The sequence below is a fragment of the Pseudorasbora parva genome, chromosome 13 (genome assembly GCF_024679245.1).
Source record: "Pseudorasbora parva isolate DD20220531a chromosome 13, ASM2467924v1, whole genome shotgun sequence".
Taxonomy (NCBI): domain Eukaryota; kingdom Metazoa; phylum Chordata; class Actinopteri; order Cypriniformes; family Gobionidae; genus Pseudorasbora; species Pseudorasbora parva.
The window spans coordinates 32,072,836-32,099,816 of record NC_090184.1 but is presented as its reverse complement, the minus strand read 5'-3'; the positions used below and the strand labels follow the sequence as shown (position 1 = coordinate 32,099,816).

Here is a 26,981-nt window from a genome sequence, read left to right as displayed (position 1 = left end):
AAAAGATAACTGGGGCAGCAGTGGCTCAGTGGTTCATGTAGGTTGTCTACAAACCAGAAGGTTGGTGGTTCAATCCCCGGTTCCACTTGGCCAAGTGTCGAAGTGTCCATGAGCAAGACACCTAACCCCAGCTGCTCCCGACGAGCTGGATGGCGCCTTACATGGCTGACATCGCCGTCGGTGTATGAATGGGTGAATGTGAGGCAAAAATGTAAAGCGCTTTGGATAAAAGCGCTATATAAATGCAGTCCATTTACCATTTAACTGGAAAGTTGTGTTTTTAAAGTGCCGTCTTCGATCCAGACTGCTAGCACCACAGATGTTATGTACAGAGAGTCCATATTTCATTCTTCACTGGTTTTCGTCAAATCCTCAACAGCTGTCCAGGGAAATGTGATGGTCTACTCAAACTATTAACTGAAATTACATAAAGACTGGTTTCTTTGGATCTGTGATTGATCGAAACCCAACATCTCCCACAGCAGCACCACGCAAAGTTGCTGCTAATCATTTCAAGTGGCTCTGACAGATGAAGGGTGTGGGTGAGGAGAAATCTTTCATCGCTTCAGATGGATCCAGTGCACATTGAAAAGCATCTTAAGAGAGATTCAGAACGATGACAGAAGAGCTAAAGCAGCTCAGATGTTCATATTAAACAGCTTGTGTGGGAGGAGCTACCTTAATAATTATTACTACTTTTGTGCATCAGCGCTGAGCCTGCTTACCTGTTGCGAGGCAGGAACGGGCTGAACCACCGGCGCCTGGGCTGAAGTGGACGTTCTCAGTGCCACAGTGGACGCCGACTCTGAGCTGCCCTCTGACCGCTGCATGGTTTCTCCTAGTAGACAGTTAATTCATACAATTAATATTGTAATAATTCACTCATGATAATATTTTAACATGCCAACAATTAATAATAGTTTTTATTTGTTGTATTGTATTTTACTAGTCGCTGGTCGTGGCCTATAGAGGGCGCAACAGGATAAGAAATCCACTTTTACGCTCCAATGACAAATAAATACATACAATCCACAAGATGTTTTATTATATCATCTGCTCAAAATTGATCAGGAGAATGCACATTTTAAACAACTTATCGTACACGTAAGTTAATCGCGCTCTAAACTAATGCGCTGCTGTATTGTAACCTTGTAACGCACATACACACAGACAATAGCTCGCACATCACGCGCACATTGCGCTCACAGCCATTCAGTAGTGCGGAAATGTGGGCTATTGTCAACATTATACTGTGATTCATCAATAAATGGAAATAGACACAAAGGCAAAATAATAAATAGCTATTATCTAGGAGCAATAGTCTTGTGGGCAGCGCTGTCAAATCCAATAGCCGTACGTAAGAAAACCTGCATTCGAGTCTCAGCTCGAGGTTCAGGCTTATTTGTTCATTAATGACGACATCAGAGACAAGTCATTCTTTCACCACATAAATGTCAACTTTCTGAATTCATTCAACCCCTACCGAAAACCAATGCAAATGATTGCGAAACAAGGAAAACATGACAATATAATCACAGTCTATGCTTACAGACTAATAGTAAAGAATGGCAGGATCATATCATGACTAAGGCCCCATTTACACTTTAATTATTATAGTATTATTTAATTATTATAGTATTAATAGTATTAAGATGCAGTTTTGGTCAACCGGATCGTCTGATCAAACGACGTCCGTTTCGACCACTTCCAAAGTTGAAAACACATTGCTTTCGTAGTGTAAACGCTCATGTGGTCAAACGCGTTTGAACAGCCGTAAAATACCACCTACTGATCTAATGCGTAACCATTATGGGAAGCGTGCTGGCCAGGTGGGATTTAAACTTTGCTGGCTGGAGACCCAAATTGGGTATGAAGACAAAAAAACATACCAAGCACAATGTTCTCACACCATTCCTGATTTCTAACACGCACTCGTTTGGCTTGGTCTTGCAGCTCTGCTGTCAGAGCAGAAACGAAAGCTTATGCTCTGTGTTTTTCCCGCTGTCTCCGGTCGTGTTCATATGTAAATTACGCAAGCTTATTTTGTCCATTACATCGAAAGATCTGAAAAGGCCCATACATTCATAGAACCTCTCCTCAAAGAAATCAGTGGTTGAACGGATTAAAACACCAGGTACTTGTGATCCGATCAACCAAAACACATCTTAATAACAGGTGTAAACAGGCCCCAAGATGTCATCAGGTCCCTGCTGATTTTTCACCACAACTAAAGAAACACAATGCAATCAAACTAAGCCCCAACAGGTTGTTAGAGAGGATAAGAGCAGCCCACAGAAATACAACTCTGTGTATGTGCCAGGAAAAGTGGGATACAAAGCAGCTTTTCACACCGTCTTCTCCAAAAGGACCAGGAGCTCAACCTAGCCAAGCCAGACTGAGTCACCCGCATCCCCAGCAGGCCGCTCACCTCTGAACTCTATTATGGAGAAAAGAACAAAGGAGACATTAACAATCCCATCACAACCGCAGTGCGGTTCAGTCGAAAGGGGAATTGAGTTAGAAGAACTGAGATTGTCGCTGTGGTTGAGATCCCAATGCTCTCCAAAACTCTTATGGGCGCACACAACAACAGGAAAGAGAAAAAGAGAGTGACAAATAGAGCAGGCAGCCTCTCACAAAAAAAAAAAAAAAGATAGAATAGGAGGTGAGAGCATGGCGACTCTGGAAAAAGTGGAGGGGCAGAAAAAAACAACACTCCCCCCCATTATGAAAAGAAAAAGGAGGTAAAAAAAAAAAAAAAAAAAAAAATGGCAAAGAGGCTGCCCCCCCCCACCAGGATACTGATGATCTCCAGCGGTTGTTTGGAATGAGAGTCCGTCTCTAGGGGCTCCAATAATACAGCTGATATGAGGAAATTCCTCAATGCTTTGTAAACGTTTGTCGGTTGCTATGGTGAGGGATCCATGGCAACCATCCCTAACTCTACACCCCCCCTCTTCCCCTTGTGCTATTCTTTTTTAAGCTCACACACAGGAACTTTGGAGTGGTGGAGAGACAGACAGACTCGGAGACAGGGAACAAGTTACAGGGGGGAGGCTGATCTCTGTACATCTAAATAAGCTCTTAACCAGCCCGACAGTGCATTTAAATCACCATCAGTATGCTCAACAGGTCCCAGACCTGCGTTTACGATGTGCGTCTGCATTGATCCTGACCGACAAGCAGCAGTGGAGGCTGATCTGAGAGCTCGTGCTTCAAGAGAGACCCCTTGACTGACAGTTTGTTGTTAAAGTTTAAAACAGAGCAAAAGACAAGCAATACGCTTGATTTCATCTGAGGGAAAAATGGATGCTAATTACAGGCACTTAAACTTTTCCACTGGGAGTAGAAGAATAAAGAATAAAAGCTAATTGTGTTTTCTGAGATTAGTAAAATAGAAATAATGAATTCTCAAGTGTGAAGCTCTATTCAAAAGGTAAATTAATTGGAGAAAAATCTATCTGTCCCCGCTTTCAGAAAATAAGGTATTGTAATGAATACAACGAATGAATCAGTTCAGCGAAAAGCATGAACTCAGATGCCCTCTTGGTGTATACTGCAAAAAGGACACTACAAATGTGTGTGTGTGTGTGTGTGTGTGTGTGTGTGTGTGTTGGGGGGGGGGGGGTGTTCTATTAATATTAATATATAGAAATCCTGTGTAAATCGATTACAATCCATGGTTTTAAACCAACATTTGACAGCACTGGGGAGTGTTCCAATACCTTTTGACCAGTAAGTTTCCATGATTTTCCCATTATTTTTTTCCAGTCTGTCTTGATGACTAACTTTTTATGGTTTTTAAAATGTTATAGAGCTTGTTCTGAAATGTGTTGCCAATAAATGTATTGTCAGTGTATTAAACGATAATCACTGTCTCTTCAATGATTTTATTATTTCCATTAGTTATGTAAAATATTCAGACTGAAAATTAATTTCCGTTTTTGTCCAAAATGGTTGGTCCAAAAGAATTTCATTAGAGCTTATTAGATTTGAGCTTTGTTACTTTTGATATGATAAAGTCTCAGCTTACAAATTGTAAATTTTATAATGAAATCCAAACAATAAATGTTGTTTTGATGTTCTTTAATGTGGCGTGACAGATCGTTGTAGCAGCCTCAACTCAAGTCAAGCAGCAGCACTTCCTCTTTACCACTAGTTATAGCATGTAATGTGGAAAGTAAATCAATCAAATTAGTGTTTCAACTGCAGAAAGATGTCAATAAAACAGCTTGTAAACAATGCATCACGTAACGCTGCATTTACCTCAGGAACGCCATTCAATTTACATAAATTATTAATCAGCAAGAAAAATAAATCTAGAGAGAAGCATTTTGATAAATATATGAACCACATTACATTTTTATCTATTGTCTTTATTATTTCGTATTATGAATTATGTAATATTAACTATTACAGCCACCATTTCAATTCATTTCAACAACCAATTGGATTAGAAACATAATTCAAAAGTAAATGTTGCCTTATGTGCAATTAAATAAACAATTTAGTGTTGAGTATTAAAGAAATTTGATTAATTCATCAAGTTCAGTTTCGTTTGTTGGCTAAAAGAAAACTTTTATTTTGGTTACGCTGTTTCTAAAAAAAAAAAAAAAATTCAATGCATCACCAATTTCCATGACTTTTTTATTTGACCATGATGACTTGGCTTCTGAAGACATAAAGAAGATTCAGTGTTAAAATGAGTCATCAGTAGGCTAGGCCCAGATGTGTCAAGCTGGAATTATGACCACTTTTTTTAGTAGCTAAAGGCATAATCAAATTATCTGAAATATTTAAAAATCAACAAAAACTCAATGGGTGGTAGCTGGTAGAATTTTATGAATGACGCAAGTTCCAGTTCTGCGGAAAACTGTGGATTTGCGGGCACAGATAATGTGTGGGTGTAATCACCCAGTCATCACCAGGCTGGAAGTCTTCCAGTTTGTTAACACCAGTTAGAAGCATGTAGATGGTCACAGTCATGCTTTCTGGGCTTGCTGGATCAGTCAACAGGAGTTATTTGGTCAAAATCCCACAGACTTTGTCTAACGCTCACCTGAACCATACTGGAAACACAAGTCAAAACGTAAACAAGCTTCATCAGAACTCTGAGAGTAAATAGTATGAGTGTGCTTAGATCTTTTAAAAGAAAGGAATTTCCCTTAGGGGTGTTGGATTGGTTATAAATATGTCCTGGGCTGTCCCTGCTGCAGTTATCTTTGGAGCTAATTCCTGCCTACTGCTATTATTCCCAGAGAACGGGAGAGATCACTCGCTTGTTAGAACTCAACTTCAGACTGTCAATCTGAGTAATGACTGAGCAGAGGTTCTCAACCAGTTTTTTTTTCAATGTCCAAAATTTACATTGACTATGTTTTACATGTGCACCAATAATGCAATTTTGTAAGTAAGGAATAAGGAGTATATCGCAGTAAGATGTTTACATGACAAGCAGAGAGTTCCTCACTCCTGTGACAACTTTTTGAATTTGAAGATCAAGGTATATGTAGGGCTCCACACTGCCACCAAATGATTGCATTTTGCTACCAACATTTGAGAGTGTGCAACTGAATTTTACATCCAGTTGCACATGTGCAACCAGTAACTTTGGGCATTTATTCAATAGATTCTATATTTACTGACATGACAAATGAGATCTATTTTACCAATACTGTCCCATTTTTTTATTTGTTTTACAGTTTTTATAGAAGTACATGACTCAAACGTAATTAAAGGGGGGGTGAAATGCTGTTTCATGCATACTGATCTTTTTACACTGTTAAAGACTTGGAATCCCATACTAAACATAGACAAAGTTTCAAAAGTTAAGGTGGACGTTTGATGGGAGTATTTCTTTGTCAAAAATACTACTTCCGGTTAGTCATAAGTTTCGGCAAGTTTTTTGAGATCATGCGTCCCCATTGACGTTAGTGGGGGCGGAATTTCCTTGTATGGGCCTTACGGACAATTCTACCGGAAGCGCGTGAGAGAGAGCGAGGGAGAGAGCGAAAGCAACAGCCTACGCCCATCAAAGCGGGGCTTGTAGGATGCTGGACAGGTGACAATTACACATAGCACATAACAATGTCACCAAAAAAGTGGGTTTTTGGTTGCCAGACCAAGACAGTCCTGCACAGATTCGCCAAAAACCCCGCGTTAAGGCAACAGTGGATGTAATTTGCTTTTCCGGATCAGCAACTGAGTTGCGCGAATGTTTATATCTGTTCGCTGCATTTCGGTGCCGACTGTTTCACAAGGCCCAGCTCGACGCCGAATTTTCCCAATCGCCTAATGCTGAAGGATGGAGCAGTCCCAACGTTAGAAGGGTGAGTGAGACTGCTTTTAGTCCGCTTACTGTCTACACAAACCACGCGTAAACACACAAACACACGTGCACAACTGCACTTCCCACATGTACACCTTCAAAGACAAAAATACGACGATATAATTCAAGTATAAATATGTAAATAACACAAGCCGCTAAGCATATTATATAGTTAGTGTATAACTTGTAACTTACCACATACAGACGTCCTGCTCTAGTCGTTTTTGCTGCAGCTCCTGTTCAACTGCAGCCTCTGGGTCTGATTCCGGATCATAGATGTATGGCTGTCTCTGATTAAAAGCCATATTTTTATTTTGAATAAAGTTTTTTTCCGCTGTTAGGGATGACGCTCGACTCAACACACAGCGCGCTGCTGCACACGTCATTATTTAGCTCCGCTCACACGACACGCCCCCACCCGCTCGGCTTTTTTCGGAAAGACTCGGAACAGCGCATCTTTCTTATATAATTATTAAAAAAATAAAAACTTTTCGGAGATATGCAGGATGCAATGCTACTCTATAGGTACTCAAGATTGACATGACACTGACTGAAACTGAGTGTTTCACCCCCCCTTTAAGTCATTTTATTTAAAAGAAGAAACCTGTTCAAACATACATAATACAAACACAAAAACAAGTGCACAGCTTATAATCTGTACAGTAATCATTTAACCATCAGCCTGCGTTATTACACAGTTTTCATTTCTTTCTTTGCTGCAAATATGCCAAACTACACGAGCCTAGCTCTACATATTCGCTATCAGTATCGTTCAACAACTGGTTCATTATGTTAACTTCACGAACGACATACACAAGTTCATTCAATTCATTCATGACTCAGATCTCTCGTTCAAACTCAAAAGTATCTTGGTCAGTAAAGGGGGTATATTCCTTCACTGAATTCAACAAATCACATTCAGTCACATCTCATACTCGAAATGCTATTGGCTCGAGATTTTGTCATTCTTTAAGTATTTATTAGTAATACAGTGGAAATTAGAATGTTGATTTACGTTGTGCGGCCCTAAATTTTCTGGTTGTGCCCCTAAAATTTTCAGTTGGGGGCCACTGTGCTCCTAGTGAAAAATGTTAGTCTGGAACCCTGAAATTGTACTTAATTTGTCTTTCAGGAAACATGCAAGTATCTTCTGTTGCTTCTGAAGGGAAGTACTAAACAAAAAAAACAAAAAAAAAATATTTAAACAAAATAAAAAAAATATTCATCCTGTTAAAAAGTTTTTACCCCCTGGCTCTTAATGCATAATGTTTACTTCTGGGAGCATCAGTGAATATTTTCTCACTTATTTTCTTAAAATAATTAACATTTAGCAGATTCTGCAAGGTGTATGTAAACTTTTGAGCACAGCTGTACATTTCCAGCGGTATACTGTTAATGAACATCCTGCTGGGAGATGCATTAGATGAGTATTTAAAAATGTGCTCTGCACTTTCCTGTCAATGACAAAATAAACAACAAAAAGGGCAGTGGTGAGAAAACACCAGTTAAGAAAGCATCCGATCATAGCGAAATGGACAAGCTCCGCCAGTCATCATTCCAGTGAAATCACATCGTGTTTATTTATAGAGATGTGTTTTTTATATATCACTTTATACAATAGATTGCTTTCACAGAGCTTTCTAAAAAATAAAAAAAAATAAGAAAAAAGGGAACAACAAACTCTGTCAAATTTAATGTCTATTATACAGCAGCTCTCCAGTGTATTCATGTTTTACTTTGACCTTGACGAACAGAAAATATTATCCGGAGAAGATCACACCTATCTATTATGTAATGCAAACACCATGGACCAATGGTAGTTTAAAAAGTGTTTACCGACTGGAGCAAACTTTTCTGGAACCAAACTACAAATGAACTCTGTGATTACAACTGTGATTGTTTGAAATGACGTCACAGCAGTTCGCTTGAAGTATATTGCAGCCTTTAGATGTGCACGTCACTTTCGTCTGAGCTCCTAGAAGGTTAAAATCCACACAAATTCTCCACCAGCAGCTATAGGACGCACAAAGGCAGAAAACAGCAGGAGCACCCCGGCACTTAGGTGTGAAGAGCGAGAGAGGCCTGTCCTGAATAGGCTTCTGGTTTATTACAGTAGAGCAGAGACTCCCTGCCGCACGATACAAGCGCTCACCTCTGCTCAACACAAATGAGCTATTAAAGACCGCCACAACATTGCGGCCATTTCCTTCAGTTCTCATTAACCTGACTGCAAAGAGATGGAGAACGAAATCCTCTCCTAGAAGTATGCTGGCAATAAACCAGGCCTAAATGACAAAGAAAACACAAAGTAATACCTGTGATTGAGGTTGTTGTTGAGAACAGGGTTTAGACACATCTGTCATAGACAGATTGAACTTAAACAACACTCGATCAGAGCAAAGCACATGCAGATGTTCAATTAAAAACAGGAGCCCACAGTCTTGGCTCTTGTTTGCACTGGCCCACATTGTTTGCAGAGCAACAACGGTTGCTAGTGGCAACACCGTCCACTCCCGTTTCCAGGAGCCTGTTGCTATGCAACCAACAGAATACTTCCCAAACCAAACAATGCCATCCCCCAAGTGATCCTTCTATCTCACATTAACCAGAAACTTAGAACAATAAATACATAAGCTATTACTCTGACCCTCTGGAGCGGAGGCAGGGACTCGCGAAGGGGGAAAAAACCTGCAGTTACAGAGAAAAATCTACAGAAAGCTGTACTTCAGGACTTAAAACTTTCTCTGGTATGGGAACGCTGACAGGGACTGTTAAAGCCATCAGAAAGACAAAAAAAAGTTTAAAAAAAAGAAAAGAAGAAAAGCCGCCACAAGTCATGCTTGCACCTTGACACTCCAAATACAACAACCACTTTGTAAACGAAGCCTCAAATTACTTTTCCAACTAAATAATCCAGACGTTCCTGACAGATTTGCAGCTTGGAAATTCACTCTGATTGCTTTTACGACACGCCGGAAGCTCCAAACAGCCGTGCAATAAAGCAGAGGCACTTGTTGCCATTAAAAGGCCGTCTATACTGGACATCTGTGTCCAACAAGCTGGGCTGATGTTACGCAGATACACAGCTTTCAAAACACACAAAAATTCTCCTACCACTTATGATACAGACCATACCATCCAAACTAACTGCATTTATGAAGCTTGAACCGGTGTGTTATTAAGTCAGGGTGGTGTGCGTGATATATACTTTTTATATGCTGCATTTGCATTCACAAAATTAAAGATCTGAGGCAAGATAAGTGATTGCTCTAAGAGAGGCAGTTCTTCAGATCCATTTCAATATCTAATGACTGATCCACTGAGATTAAGGTTTGCAGATGGCAAGGTTGGGCTGAGGAAGTGGACAGTTTAAGTGGTCAGCTGGGTCCTCATGTAAGCCCCTCAAAACAAATCTCCCAAAATAGGCACATCTCCAAACCCTCAATCTTCAATTGCTGTCACAACCCTAGCCCATCCGTCGCCAGCACACCAAAAGCAAAGGGCTCTGCAGCCAGGGAGAATCGGTCGAGCGTTGCCATAGAGACGGTTTGTTCACACTTACAACTCCACAACCCCCTCCACCTCCTCCTCCTCCTCCGGTAACCCTTTCCAGATTTCCGCACCACCCCCAACCCTGGAGCTGAAGCTGAAGATGATTCTGAAAAAAAATGAGGGGGGGTATGTAGTGTTGTAAAAGAAAAAGCTTACCTTTGCAAAAATTGCAAGAAGGTGAAGGAGAAGACTGTTAAATGTGTCTGGTTCCATAGAGATAATTGCCCTTTCCTTCAGTTTTTTTTTATGGTGATGAAAAACTGGTGGAATTCCAGTTTTTGTTGTCACACCACCTTGTTGCCCAGAGTGAAAAACAGAGGATTGAGCTGTGAAAGGAGTCTCTAAGAGCAGGTGTCTGTTTGGGGTGCAAAAATATACGTTCTGGTAACTACAGCAAGTGACACATGCAGGAAAGATGTTCAGGGATGAGTTTTTCAGACACGTGATGGATTCTAGCCAGCCAAGTTACTGCTGCAGGCTTTATATTGCAACAGTGCAACAAGTTCTGGCTGGCAAATAAGAAGCTAGATTAAAATAAAAGCACTATTATGTGCACAATTAAAATATGCATTTTTAAAAAATATTTTATATGTAATAAAATAACAGTGCCAGTTATTTCTCTTTGAAAAACCTCTTCTGAAGACAGTGAGTGGAAGATTACCTGCCTACCAATGGTAAATGCCAAATAGCATCAGGTCAATGGTAGCCAATATAGGTAAGGAATGAAGACAGAAACTTCCTAAAGTGATTCTGTCATACCACATTGTCTCCACATTACGTCTAACCCTTGACACTGGGATTTCAGAGTCACGCAGGCTGAGTAATCATTCTTTTGATAATCCACAAGAACAACACAGCCTTTACTCCATAACCTCTATGACTGGCTTGATTTTATCTCAACAACAACTGAATTATCACACACCCTTTAAAGGGGTGGTTGCATGCAATTTCACTTTTTTAACTTTAGTTAGTGTGTAATGTTGCTGCTTGAGCATAAACAATATCTGCAAAGTTACAGAGCTTAAAGTTATGGCAGTTTATTGCCTACAAAAACGGCCGGTTTGGACTACAACGAGCTTCTTCCTGGGTTGGTGACATCATAAACCGTTGTTAGTCACCGCAGATGTGACTTCTGCCCCTAATGGTAAGATGCGTGGCGTTTCTGGACAACCTGTGCTTGGCACTTCAGCCAATAAAAATACAGGAAACTACATTTGGCCATCTAACCAATCGAAGACCATTGCGTTTTTCGGAGGGATGGGCTTTATAGAAGCAGGAAGAAAACGAGACGTTCAAAAGACATTGGAGACAGAGGTGTGAAATAAAGGTCAAATATAAGAAAAATACATTTAAAAAAAAAAAGGAATTATTAAGACTAATTATACTGACTAATTATATAATATACTAATTATAACTACATTATAATTATAGTTATACTGCGCCCCATACACACAACACAACCAGGCCTAGAACAAAAAAAATACGGAACCACCCCTTTAAGATGTTCTTATGGCACAGTGTGGTGAGCTCTACCACTGTATGTAAAAAGCTTTTACTTGTGTCACTGGTATTTAAACTTGCTGACAAATAGTTGCCCATTACCACCAAACAGGGAAAGACTGTCTATAGACACACGAGACTTAATACAATTTGCTTTTCTGGGTCTGTCAACATGGTTCAACACAAGACAAATTCTGTCTAGCTCATCAAGCATCTTGCAAGTATCACATTATGTAATCCAATCCAGTTATGTCAACTGCAGCGATGGTCAATCTAATGGATGTTTCTCTGGATTGTGTGCGCCAAATCTTCCAGGACAAGGACATTACATAACAGAAATAGACCAATAATCAGTTTGACCAATATTTTTTATAGATATCCACAGATTTTCTACTTAAAGTGCAGTCACATTAGCATCATTCCATTTAATTTTGCATTACCACCAAACCATTTTTAAAGGTGTCATGAACTGGCTTTTAAAAAATGTTATACTGTTGTCTGAGGTCAACTTATGACGTTTCGCATTTTTACATTCAAAAATATCATAACTAATAAGTAATAGGCTATTTTCTGGGTGTCTATAAAAGCTTTTTAGACCCTTTTGGGGGTAGGGGCGTGTTTGATTTGGTGATTTGAAATATCAACAACGTTTACCAGAAAGCACTTACCCCACCTTTAAGCTTAACTTTACTTATAAAAAAAAACCTTGTACACATTCCTAGTGTATTGTATAATATAAAATAAATATATATATAAAGATTTACAGTGACAGCACAGAGCTCAGTAGCATTTAACTATGAAATTGAATGAATAAATGTAGGCTAAAATTAAAACTACAGTCTTCAATATACAATATACATTGATTAAAAGCTACTGTATTATTACTATATAATTCAAGAGCAGTATATATAGTATATGTTAAGGGGGGGGGGGGGGGGTTGGGGAGACACTCAGTTTCAGTCAATCTCATGTCAATCTTGAGTACCTATAGAGGAGTATTGCATCCTTCATATCTCCGAAAAATCTTTAGTTTTATTATACTACTAAAAGAAATATGGGCTGCACCGAGTCTTTCCGGAAAAAAAACGAGCGGCTGGAGGTGTATCGTGTGGGCGGAGCTAAAGAATGACGAGCGCGCAGCTACAGCACAAAAGCTTCTGAAAGCGTCATGCGTGGAAAAGAATAAACTCTAATAAACCATGGCTATAAATCAGATTCAACTAATACAGACATGATCCAGAATCAGATCCAGAGGCTGAAATAAATTGAACAGGAGAAACAGCCGCAGCAGGACGTCCGTCTCTGTATGTACTGTATTTAGTGGCCTGTCAACATTTGTGTGTGTTTACTCACAGTTTATGAGGACATGATTCGGTTTATAGACTATTGTATGCGACTAAACATTAGCAGTAGCAAGGAAAACAGTTTTGCACGTCAGGCTAGTGTAACGTTATACATAGAACAATAATGGAGTAACCGTTAGCGCATTTGAATGACGAAGCACACTTTGTGAGAACGCTATAGGTTTACATTTGGGTGGTTTTACAATAAACAAACTGACACCTAGCCTATATTGGTCAGCTAAACAAATGTATTTAAACACACACCATAGATCGCATGCTCCATTGATAAATTAACTATACACGATTGTGTTGTTTACTGATGTTTACTTACGCAACAATAGCCAGTTTTACTCACCGCCTGCTTCCAAAGCAGGACCGAACCTTTATCGCTGGGACCGCTCCGTCAAAAACACACTTCTTTGGTAACATTGTTGATTTCGTGAAGTCCTGACAGCAGTGACCGTGGAGATCCACTTTTGCGACATGATTAAAGCGTGATGTTGTGACAGACGTGTTGCACAGACTGGATCTGCACCTGAGTGTTTATGGGCGTGCATTTGCTCTCTCGCTCTAGTCATGCGCGCGCACCCTACCGGGAGAAGAGCCCGTACGGCCCATAAAAGGGCCTTCCGCTCTATCGACGTCAAGCGGACCCATACTCGAAAAAAACTCTCCGAAACCGGAAGGAGCATTTTTGACACAGAAATACTACATCAAACGTCCAACTTAGTTTTTGAAACTTTGTCCATGTTTAGGATGAGAATCCAAGTCTTTAACAGTGTAAAAAGCTCAGTATGCATGAAACAGCATTTCAGCCCCCCTTTAAGAGAGTGATTTTTTCTTAACATAATTTTAGAGGTGAACTGTCCCTTTAAAGACAAGTGTTCAAAAATCACAATCTGCTCGCATCTCATATACAGACACACACGATTTTACTTTCACTTTAGACATAACGACTGTGTTAATATATGTTAACCTTGTGTGTATTTGACAATATTAGCGCAGTAAGACTACTTAGTCCAGTAATCACACATTTGACAGGCGCACACGCTCAGCTCATGTAATGCGCAAATGAAATGTTTAACCGGCAAGGCTTTAAAACGCGGCTAAACGCCCCCTAACTTTAGTGCATATGATTGGATATTTGCTCATATCAGCGCATAGACTCACAGGCACACTCAAACAGAGGCGAAATAAACAGACAGAAATATTTCAAACAGAAAGAAATATAAATTATTAATTAAATGTTGATTAGTGTTGATTAATATAATTAAGGAATATTATATTGAGAATTGTGGCATCCCTAATATCTATATATCATATATATCTATATCTATCTATCTATCTATCTATCTATCTATCTATCTATCTATCTATCTATCTATCTATCTATCTATCTATCTATCTATATATATATATCTGTATCTATATATCTATATCTATATCTATATCTATATCTATATATCTATATCTATATATCTATATCTATATCTATATCTATATATATATATTTATTTATTTATTTATTTATTTATATATGTATTAGGGATGCCACAATTCTCATAAACAGGATGAGAATTGTGAGGATTTTTTATTTTTACACTTTGAAATATGTTAGTCAAGTATTGGTCAGGAAGTTTTGGTCATGAAAATTAGTATAATTCAATCTAATATGTAATTTCTTATTGCTGCTTATCCACAAGTCCATAGTATACACCCAGTTTCAACATATACTGTTTACAAGCATATATCTGATTCACACAAAGTTACCAAACAATTGATAGGTGTGTTCCGTTTATGAGCATTATGGGCAAAAGTGATAGAGTGATATAAGACAGTGTCCTCACGACTGAGTCATCCGAATGATGTCATTGCTGGTGAAATGCCGGTTATGATAAATATCAGGAGAATAGAATAAATTATGTTGTTTGGAAAACTATTTATTGTAGTACATTAAGCAATTGCTGCCCTGATTTGTAATTTACAAGAACTTTTGACTGGTTGACTGAAAACAACCTGGCTTGATTCAAACCCCCACAAGCAACCTAACTGTTTGACAAGTTCTGCATACAATAGACTGATAGCACAGAGGGCAATGGAGGAGTCACACAGGGTTCAGCCCTCACAGAATCAACAAGCTCTTCCTTGGTGTCTTTTCAGGTGCATAGAGAGGTAAGAATGGGTAGCTGAAGTGCACATCTGCACACAGGCCTGGCTTGAGCAATGCATGGTAACTACAGACATGTCAGCCTTGGTGGAATAAAAGTCCTGAATATACCTTTTTTTTCTTCTTTTTTCGAAGTGTATCAAAGTGAACCTCTCCAGAATGAATGAGAGGAGGGATGGAGTCTGACGCTATAAAGTGTGCCAAACCTCATAGTGATGGATATTAAACTAAATAGAACACAGAATTTGAGTACATTCTAAATCTGGACTTTTTCGACTTAAACTAAATAAAGTAAATATTTAGTTTCAAGATGTTGTCCTAAATCACGGACACTGTAAAAAGAACGTTAGGGACTTGAGTTTAACATTAACAATAAGAAAAATGGACAGGAAAACATGTCATAAAATATGCATTGAACTGTAAAAAGAGGGGACATTAGAGGGACTGTCCATGTCTCCAGACTAAGGCGAAAGAGAGGAGGCCATTGTGATGCAAATGTCACAGCCCAGTGTGCTGTTTGCGGCAGGAAATTTAATTAGCAGTTGTGGAGCTACGATACAAAGCAGGTGGAATGTAAAGAACGCACAGACGAGGAGCGGCTTGAGACGAATTCGGGGGTGGGGGGGGGGGTGAATGCTGAAGGAGAGGTTCTTGTGAGCAACACATTTCAGTCTCAGACAAGTCTCAGCCTGCAGCTTAGACATCTTAGTCAAGTCACCCGTTAACTTTTTTTCTCCACACAGAAAACAAGAAGGATCAGAGCTCTTCGATTGCCTTTACTCATAATTTCATCATGGAGCAGCGGAACATGATACCAATGGCTTATAGCACATCACACTAGACATTCAAATATTTAAAAATAGACATAAAATACATTAAAATCATATTTTCTGCATATCAACAGTATAAGTATAGTGTTTGCCTTTCTATGATTAGATCGCGCTGTTAAACATAACTAATGAAGGTGGAAAATGGGCGCTCCTGTCCCAAAGTCACTTGAAAAAAAACACAAAAAAACAGCACCTTCTAACTCTGTGATATGCAGAGGAGACCTGAGGCCTTTTTTTAAGGATGTCAATGGAGAGACTTCAGTTCGCTGAATAAATGTCTTTTGTGGGAAAATGGCTTTTCATTTAATGAATTGACAGCCTAATGAATTGATCAGCTAATCTTCAACATGTTTGCTCTTAAAGGTGCACTATGTAGTATGTGCAGTAAAATATCCAAAAACCACTAGGCCAGTGTTATATGTTTTGTTCAGTTGAGTTCTTACAATATCCCAAAAGTTTCCACCTATTTGCAAATTGTGAGAAAATTGCCATTTTAAACAAGAAACCGGGACGTCTGAGGGAGTCGCCTATCAATTGTGTCATATCTGCGTTACCCTCGGTTTCCGGTTTTATTCTGCAGAAGCACTTTACTCTTACTGCGGTGTACAACAAGTGTCACAACAGTCGCAGAGCGAACGCACAGAGTAACGTCATAATTTTGCACACTTAAATGTATCTAGTATGATAAACACAGATGCGTTACCTCATACTCATGACCAGAAAAGCGGAAATGGTGTCCAGCGACTGTCCCGTCATAATAAAGTCCCGGTGCTTGCGAGCCGGGTGTTTGCGTAACAATCGCTCCAGCGGCCTTGCTCAGGTCCTTCAACATTCGGTCCTGCTCTGCTTCACACTACAGTAACATTAATAATCACATTCATCTACATGATTTCTTTCATGATCTCGATTCTTTTCCACTGGCTGCAAGGTGAAAACATCATGTCCCAACATTCTGCGCTCAAACTTGTCATCAAACTACGCCTTTGCTTTGAATAGGCGCCCTCTAGTGGACGGAAAAGTTACATAGTGTAGCTTTAAACAGTTGTATTGGCTTTATATATTTTTTTAGAGTTCACACTGGGGAAAAAAACAGTTGCGCGACAGGTATGATTCAATTTATGGAACGTATTTCTATGGTATGCACAAACTAGGGGTGACCCCTAATAGTCGAAGATTCGATGCATCGATATGCAGGAACGGATTCGACCACTGATCTCATGGTCGAATCTTCGCGAGTGTTATGAAACGAGGATCATACCATTTTTGGCAATATGGGTGTGATCAATATTAGTGTTATAAAGACTTGTGGCGGCCTTTAAAATTCGAACACATAATACAACGATGGCGGCATTCGACTTTTTTTCAGCATTATCTTCTCTTCCGCGTTTGTTTTCAAACTTCAAAAAAAAATTCAAACGTCATGAATCAGCGGATTGATTCATGATTTGGATCACCAATGTCACGTGATTTCAGCAGTTTGACACACGATCCAAATCCTGAATCAATACGCTGATTCAAGACCGTTTGAATCTTTATTTGAGTTTTGACTCAATTTCAATTTATTTGAAACGCGGAAGAGAAGACAATGCTGAATTAAGTCATCGTTTTTGTTATTTTTGGGCCAAAATGTATTTTCGATGATTCAAAAGATTCTAACTAACTGATGTCACATATGATGTTTTTATTCCCTTTCTGGACATGGACAGTAAAATGTGCCTACACTTGGATACACTCTCGGACTAAATATAAAACATCTTAAACTGTGTTCTGAAGATGAACGGAAGTCTTACGGGTTGTTTTGGAACAACATTAGGGTGAGTCATTAATGACATCAATTTCATTTTATGGTTGATTCATTTTTGGGTGAACTAACCCTTTAATATAATAAATTGACATGTAGCTGCAAAGTTATAGTTAGTCGAATGTCTAACGTTGACCATCAAAATAAAGCATAATCAAGCATTTTATCCAAAGCACCTTACAAATGACAAATGTCAGATTCCTTAAAGAAAGTGTATGTAAGATTGTGGCCAAAACTGGTACTGTAATCACTATCCCCTTTCCCCCTCCCCCTTGACTCAAAGTTGCCAGATTGGCTGCAGGATCAAGCAGGAACGTTTGTAGCTGCAGCTGTGGTAACTAGAGCAGAGCTGGCAACCTGGATGCCGAAACACTACTGACTTTGTGATTGGTAGATAGGTGGTGGGAGCTTCAGGCCAAAACACAACATTACAACATCAACATCAGTTGAGGGCTGCAACAACAACTTTTAAATGACTATATCCTGGCCGGACTACTGTTGTCAGTGATACAAGTATTTGAAATTAACATGATTTATTAATGTCTAGTGACATATCAGGGCCATTTTATGATGAATTGAAATAGATTTCTTACATACAGTTCCTTTAAAAAAAAAAGTTGTATAACATATCCTCAACAAGCCACATAATTTGAGTCTTCATTCAAGTTTGTAGCACAAATGATATGGAGTGAGTAGTGCATTAAAGTTTAATACTAATGATTAGAAGCTTGTTCAAATCACTAAGAATGTGCAATAACAACAGAGCTAAAATAACTATTTGTAAGCAATTGTCAGACTGAATCTTCTTGGCTGCATCTCAACCTGTCAATTCTGTATAAAATTACAGGAGGAAGCTATTTCAGCAACGCTAGAGTGAGAGATAAGATAAAGAGATAATTACAGCCATAAACACAATAACAAAACACGATAATAACATCTATGGAATAGTGAAAAAGTTCAGTCATCAGCAGTGCTGCTCACTCTGCCAGGACGGCCTAAATCTTGATTTAAATGCGCTTTTGTCAGTGCCAAAACAGCTTATGCATATTTCAGCTAATTCAGTTTGTTTTGTGTAATTTATTAATGCTTGTAGTCCAAGTATCATGACCCCTTACAGCACAAGGGCAGCTGCCGGGTTGGTGCAAAAGCGATCTGCTCCGGGCCGGGCTTCTTCCACATGGGCTAAATACAGCACGGGCTTAATCACGCACACACACACACACACACACACACACACACACACACACGGGAGAGCTGTATCTGGTCATCTGCCCCTCGCTCTGACACCCCCATGGTGCATCGTGTACACGTACAAATACCTTTCAAAGGGGACCACTGCAGCTGTCTGCTTGAGAGCTGCGCTCTACTATAGTCCATTAAAAGCTCAGCGTGGTTTAGGGTTACAGTAGATGCTGCTACAACAATCATAAAGTCTCCATGATGGCAGATGACTGGAGCTGAACTCTGACCTGGGAACAGGACGCAAACATGGGCGCTGATAGAGGAACGAGACCTAATGAGGTGATTCACCGCATTTGCATGTAAAGATTTAGGTATATCACACCTAACATTTCCTGTTATGTAAATGTCCCTCTCACTTCCTGTTAGCCTTTCCTTGAAAACTTAAAGTGATAGTTAAACACCCCCCCCCCCCCCCTCCATATAATAAAATGAGATTTTTCGAGATTTTTTCAAAACACATTGTTTTGTGATTCTCAGATGAAGGTCAGTCATACAGGTTATTTCTTAGAGATCTCCTAGAGGTGGTAAACTATAGTTCACGAACACCTCTCAGTACTGACGCTTCAAAAGGAAGTGGAAGTGTAAAATCATGGCGTTTATGCGAGTCACCTCACCTGACTCAATATAGTACCGTACAGTACCCGCGTTTCCTATCTGCTCTCTTGCAAACCAAGACTGTGCATGTCAATCACCACAAACAGCGACTGAAAAGAGCTGATTAAAAACCACTGACTTTTGAAAGAATAACACAGCACCCCCAGCCCAGCCCCTCTCTTTCCATAACCCAGGCTGTATTTGTGTATCAAGTTGCCATGTAAACATAACAGCTGCTTGGATCTGGGTTGCACAGAATTCCATTCCCATTCCTTTATTTTTCTTTGTGGTGGGTGTGTAACCAAATTAAAAGCTTGATTTGGACTACACTGCATTACGGGGCTTTGTCAAAACAAGTGAACAAATGGTTTTGAATTTGCCCACAGGTTTCAAGCTAATCTGTAATCACGTGTGCACTACAAATCTAGCAATATATAATTACCTACACATCTGTGGTGTTTTGAGAAACTGTTTTGAGGTGAAACTTTGCCAAATATTGATTTTAGCATGATAAGATTTCGATTTTGTACAGTGAAGCTGCCTTGGCACCCCAAGTCAAGTTTGACTTCATATTAAAGGTGCACTATGTAACTTTTCCGTCCACTAGAGGCCGCCTATTCAAAACAAAAGTGTAGCTTGATGACGACAAGTTTAAGTGCAAAATCTTGGGACATGTGGTCTTCACCTCACAGTTGGTGGAAAGAATCGGGACAGGACTTGGGCATAAATTGTGTTCATCGATGCGATTATTAACGCTACTGTATGAAACAAGGCCACTGGAGCGATTGTTAATAAGATCAACGCAACATGTCTTGCGAGCAGCAGGACTTTTATGAAGCCACAGTTGCCGGCGCCATTTGGGTCTTGAGTATAAGGTAACGCAGCTCTGTTTAGCATATTGGATACGTTTGAGTTGAAAATAATGTTGTGACAAGACTTGGCGGCCGCTATCACACTTGTTGCACACTGCAGTAAGAGTAAAGCGTTTCTACAAAATAAAAGTGGAAAACGAGGTTAACGCAGATATGATGCAAATTGACAGGCGACGCCCTCACAGTCACGGTTCATTGGTTAAAATAGCAATTTTCTCACAATTTACAAATAGTTGGAAACATTTGAGATACTGTGAACAAACTGCCTACAGTTGAACAAAAATATGAACACTCAGTTGAACAAAATAAATAACACCAGCCTAGTGGTTTTAGATCATGTGATGAAGAGCACAACGAAGATTAAGTGGCATCAACATGAACTACTTAATATTCATGAGCTTATCATCTTAAATTCATCTACCTGTCTTTTTCAGCAGGTAAATCATACTAGCAGTGATGAAAGAGCTGACAAAGGCACAGCATACTCACAAATGACAAAAATGCCAGTTTTTCCTATTACATAGCAAATATGTGAGGCCTTGAAAGCACATAATATAGGCTACACACAAAGCAAGATTGCATCCAAAAATAGCCCACTTTAGTTAGGTTAAATTTATCATGCCTTCACATTACTACCATAGAAACAGTTAAGCAGTGATCTAAAACAAATTAAATGTCACTCACACGCTATCATAATGCCTTCTTATAGCACTTCTAGATCTCAATTCTCAAATAATATTGTTTTGCATTAACTGGAGCTTTAAATATGTCAACTTACACTGCATTCACTGGGTTGGTGTTTTCTATTTTAATATTTTTATAATGTAATGGCAAAACTACATTTTCAGCAGCCATTACGCCAGTCTTCAGAGTCACATGATATTTCACAAATCATTATATTATGCTGATTAGGTGCTCAAGGAACATTCTTATTATTATCAATCTTTAAAATAGTTGTGCTGATTAAATTTTTGTGGACACCGTGATTTTTTTCCCCTCCAGGATTCTTTGATTAAGAGAAAGTTCAAAAGAACATTTATCTGACACTATTACACAATATTTTGTAACATTGTCTGTCAGTTTTGATCAATTTAATGTGCCCTTGTCGAATAAAAGTATTGTTTTTTTACTGACCTTACATTTTTTAATAGGAGTGTATGGCTAAACCAATGAAATCGTTTGGGAAAACCAGTTTACCTGAATAATGACAAGTGGGCAAAAGTAGTGTTTGGGAAACCAGTATGGAAATCATCATTGTTTTTAAAATTCCATTTGGAGGCACAGGAATTACACACCTCCTGTTACCGAGGCCCCCTAGTGCTCAGGGTCCTTGGTTGCATCCAAATTTGCCCACTAGTTTAAAACATTTGCAAAAGAGGCACATTCACATTAAAACAATTCTTTAATTATAATTGGTGGAGTCAGTCATGTCGAGAACAAAGTGCAGTCTATCATCCTAGACTCAAGACAGGGGGAGGTCTGAACTAAAGGAGCTTAGTGTGCAAACCAAACCTCCAAAAACGAGCTAACTGGACATCACACAGCCCAGGAAACAGCGACTGGCCCCATCAATAATTAACTTCAATTACATGAATCATTCATTTCTCCTCCAGCCTGGACATGCACCTGTAACAACATATTTCATTACAGAAACCGGATCTTACGGCTTTGGAGATGTTGCGTTGTGAAGATGCGTTTGGGGAGGATTTCAGAGCTCACTGAAGCACCTGACAGACACGTCGGCAGATGATGTGAGCTCTGCTGCTCACCCCCTTCAGCTGAGCTCAGGAGGGACCCATCACACACAGCGACAAACACACTCCCACTCTGACAGGCAAAAACGCCTCATCTCAAACATCCTCAAACCGATGCTGCAGAATGGGTGAAATAGTCAAAACTATTCAAGCATGTTTTTATAGTTAGCGAAGAACAGGCCGGCAAAAATTATTTGTGTGTTGCATCAGGATCTGCCTCTCTCTCTCTCTATGCCAATTACCATCATTATCAGCTGCGCTTTCAGTGGCACGGACACTCTCAGCTAAAGAGAGATCAATAGAGAAGCACTGCCCAATAAGGGGCGACACCTGGACCACATGCTATTGTCATGAAGAGGGCTCATTACCAGGCTCTCTGCTGAGCAGGTGTAACATCACCACGGCGACACGATGCAACTCCAGAAAAATTACAGCAGCTTTGGATAAGCACAGTCAAGCAGTTGTCAAACACCCCTGATCTCATTACGACGATAATGCAAATACATATCTCATTTGCTCACAATTATTACAGTATGGCATTCCAAACCAATGACACTGCTCTACTTAGTTACAACAAAGTTTCAAAAACGTGGGGGAATTATGCACATCTATTTTTCATAAATGCAAAAAAGTTTTGGAATATTACCGTTGAGGTTTCCGACTAATTTTAACTGTATTTGCAAATGTCAATTCATTTTTTCTAATAATAAATCATACAACATAAAGCATCATTGAATATAAATGTTTTTATTATTATTAGATTATATATTTTTTATATAAATGTATGCTTTATTTATTCTACTGATCTAATATGATCAACAGCAGAAATATGATCTGCAACTGTCCAAATTTATAAAAAGGTATGCTAAATTTACAATAGATTTACAATTGTTTCATAAATTTAATAAATAATAAATATATGAATTAATAGCATGTCCCCCCCAAAAAAAAGTTTCAGTTGAAAAACTTCAAACATGTCAAGATTATAAAATAAAAAGTAATACTTTATTGCACCTTGCATAAATAATTGCAAAATGTAATAATAAATAATGATGATATTATATATATATATATATATATATATATATATATATATATATATATATATATATATATATATATATATATATATATATATATATATACATTTAATTATATATTTTTTCAAATATCATGAAATGTCTTGAGGTTTTTATAGCGTTATTGTATTTGATCGAACCTATGCTTTGCCTGGACATAACTTATTTAAAAAATATTTTATTGACCTTTTCAATAAGTCGTTAGGGAGAGGGCTCTGATTTATGGTTCTTGTCTCATGAGAACACAATGAAGAAATGACTTCCTGCATATTGACTACCCTTACCTTGTTGTCAAAAGTGGGTTGATTTAGTGGACAAAAGTTTTCAAATATTAAAAACATTTTAAAACAAAACTACTTCACTTACTACTTTAAAAAAAAATAATCTAAAAAGAGTATTAGCCATTTCATTTTTTTTTGTTCAAATCTCCTGACAGTTACACCATATAAATATGTTTTACTTTAAGCTCTGCTAAATAAATTAAAAGAATTTGTTTATCGTCGAATAGTGCATTACATTCAGTATAAATTGCATTTGTATTGTGTTTTTGAATGATTTAATTCACGTCATTGACGCTTTAAATGCCTGCAAAACATAGCTTAGATAAATGAATACCATTTGAATTCCCTTCAAAATGACCCAAATATTTTTGCATCTAATAAGCTATACGAACATCTAAATAAACATAACATGAATACTTTGTAAAGTCAATATTGCCAATGACGCTGGCATAGTCAGAAACGCGTCACTTTTATCGGGCACCGCTCTCCTGACTTTTGCAACCTGTTGATGCCTCCGTCCGAACCTGGACTAGCTTCAAGCCCCAAAAGAAACATGAAATGACTAAAAACGACATGTATCATATATGAGATTTCTGTTCAAACGAAAGACATTTAACCTGGGCTCGTTAGTCATACCTAACCAGGCAGGTTCATCAGTCTCCTCGAATCAACTCACGCACTTCTTCGAGAATGTAAGCGATACTTGAAGAAAAGCAACGACGGAACAAAGCGCTTAAGTTGCTTATGTGACAGATCTAGCCGACATTAAAACAGTTCCAGCTTTTAAAGAAAGTTTGCCTAGTTAGGTGACTGGTTAGCCGGTTAGCTCGTGATTTAACCCATCTATAAACCATATTAATCTTACAGACGTAATCACCAACATGTATATCATTCAGCGTACAAACAGACCACTTGGATTTCTCCGCTAATTAGTTTAACCGATCTCCAAACAAACTGACTGAAGTTGGCGAACCAGATGAGCTAACCAACTAGCGTGCTAATGTGACTCTAATAGACAGCGGAGTAGATAAGGGCGTGAAACCACGTCAAGATGTACATTACTCAACCTCCGTGGTCCGTTAAATTTACATTCAATTAATTTCGCTCTCTCTAAGCAGTAAAAAGATATTCACCTCAGACTTTTGCTTAGATCTGCCCTGGCTTTACTGTTCTTTTCCCTCTCTCTCTCCTCCAGTTGCTGCTGCTGCTGCTGTTGCTGAGTGTTGCTCCCGTTGGTAAGTAACTGTCTCCACGACTACAGTCACTATGGCGAGCGGGGGTCTCGAGGCAACTGTTGCTACCGTCCTCTTCATACGTCAAGGGCTAAAAAGCAAGAGGGGGAGGGGCCAACCCCGAGCCCCTCCTAACGCATTCTACTTCGAGCGGTTAATGTTTGATTCCCGCTGCGAGCGGCGGCGAACAAACGCGCCTCTGAGCTGCTTTTCTCCGCCAAAAACTTGTCAGTTTACCGCGCTAACTGCCAGATAAAGGTGATAAAATGGCTTGGTTCTTTGGTTACATGTCTTTCCGCATGCGTTGCCAATTTACAGCTGTAAAAAACAAAATGCAAGGCATGGCTGGTCTAAACATAACCTAATTAAATGCACGTAATATATTTGCAATGTAATTGCTAAACAGTGCATATCTACCTGTAATACAATATATACATTTTAAAACGTTACTATGTATGTTATAATTAATTAGAACTGTCCATGATATCAGTATTGAGACTGGCAGATCATTTTCAATCGTAGTTCCCCAGAATCGCCGCTTAGTGGCAGTATATCAACGTCAAACAAACACCTATCCACAGAACCTGTCAAGAGTTGGAAAACATTAAAACCATTATCATACATTAAAATGTATTATACTTACCAAGGCTGCATTTATTACCATTCAACAATTTAGAATAGAATAGAATAGAATAGAAAGCCTTTATTTTCATTATAGTCAAATACAATGAAATTAGGAAGTACTTCCCTTGGTGCCAGAAAGATAAGATATACTACAGCAAACAAACAATATTACATATCACATGTTAAACATATAGTACAGAAAGTAAACAATAATTAAGTCAATTATTTATAAATGTTGCACTAAAACTTTTCATAGTGTGAAAATAGCACCCTGAACTCACTCCCTCTGTCTCTCTCTCTCTCTCTCTCTCTCTCTCTCTCTCTCTCTCTCTCTCTCTCTCTCTCTCTCTCTCTCTCTCTAGAAGACTTGCAGACTTGTTCTTGAAGGACAAATTGTTAAAGTTCTAAGTCTGTTTACAGCTCTTGTTGAATCAAGAATCAGGGCAGATTCAGAATATATATTCTTTAAAACTACAGCAAATATGGTTGAATTTATGTACAAATGGTGTGTAAATAGGGGGTTGTTTGTGTTTTGTGAAGATGAATTGTTAACATTTGCTTGGTGAATACTTAATTGGTGAATAATTATTGTATTGTTGAGTGTGTAATGTAATTGTTGATTGAGTAAAGAATTCCAAACGTCTCTCTCTCTCTCTCTCTCTCTCTCTCTCTCTCTCTCTCTCTCTCTCTCTCTCTCTCTCTCTCTCTCTCTCTCTCTCTCTCTCTCTCTCTCTCTCTCTCTCTCTCCCTCTCTGTGTGTGTGTGTGTGTGTGTGTGTGCGTGCGTGTGTGTGGCAGAGTGGGATCCGCGCATATTAGAGTTCATGAGGTTCATGGCTGTCCTTGAGACCTCTCTGTGGTAAGATTTAAAGTGAAAGAAATTAATATCTTTATTCATCAAGGATGTATTAAATGATCAAACGTGACAGTGAAAACATTTATAAAGGATTTCTATTTAATAAATGTTTTAATAAATACATTTAAAACATGCCAATTAATGCTGTTCATTGAACTTTCTATTAATTAAAGATTTCTGAAAAAGTATAGTTTTTACAAAAAAAAGTTAAGCAGCAACTGTTTTTTATTAACTGTTGTTAATATTAAAAAGAAATGAGCCTGAGCACCAAATTAGCATATTAGAATGAGTTCAGATGGGTAATGTGACACTGATAATGCTGAAAATTCAGCTTTGCATCACAGGATTAAATTAAATTTTAAAATATAAATAGAAAACAGTTATTTTAACTTGTACTAATATTTCAGAATACTGTCAGCATTTTTACTGTATATTTTACATTTAATCATTAACATTTTTCCAGACTTTGGACATTTACTGTATATGTGAAGTAGTTTTATCATTCAACAATAAACACTGACATAATCGTAAACAGTATTATGTTGCAGTATTGTCTTATCACCTCACTACATGTTAAATTTAGAAAATGCTAAGTTATCTTGGAAATAAAAAAGTCCACAGTCAAGTTTTGTTTAAAACTTCTCTCTTGGCAGTCTGCACATTTTTGACAGAAATAATAAAAGTAGTATGCCATCTCAAAAATGGCAACATCAATTTGTTGCAGTTTTGTTTATTAAACTTTTATTTTGTCCCAAAGATTTGTTTTATTAAAAACGGATTAAAATAAATAAATAACAGATTTCAACTGTTTTGTTTTATAAAAAATAAAACGGACCGTTTTTATTGTGTATTTTTATAACATGTATTTAATAGATTTGCCGTCATTTCGGGTTATCAGGGAAACGTGTACATAGGTCGTGCAGCACA

The 26,981-nt window shown here is 38.4% G+C and overlaps 1 protein-coding gene across 5 annotated transcripts in view; it reads right to left on the bottom strand.

Moving 5' to 3' along the window:
* Positions 1–24,695, bottom strand: part of rfx2 (regulatory factor X, 2 (influences HLA class II expression)) — a 52,251-nt gene extending 27,556 nt beyond the window's left edge. For 2 of the 5 annotated variants that reach the window (XM_067413973.1, XM_067413977.1), the window contains exons 1-2: positions 16,424–16,541; positions 726–838 (exon numbers count right to left, since the gene is read on the bottom strand). In XM_067413973.1, coding sequence (XP_067270074.1) covers positions 726–830 — 105 coding nt within the window. In that variant the 5' untranslated portion in view covers positions 831–838; positions 16,424–16,541. Of the gene's footprint in view, positions 1–725; positions 839–16,423; positions 16,542–24,476 lie in introns of those variants that run through there. The other 3 variants (XM_067413975.1, XM_067413972.1, XM_067413976.1) reach the window with 3 other exon arrangements.
* Positions 24,696–26,981: the final 2,286 nt, after the last annotated feature.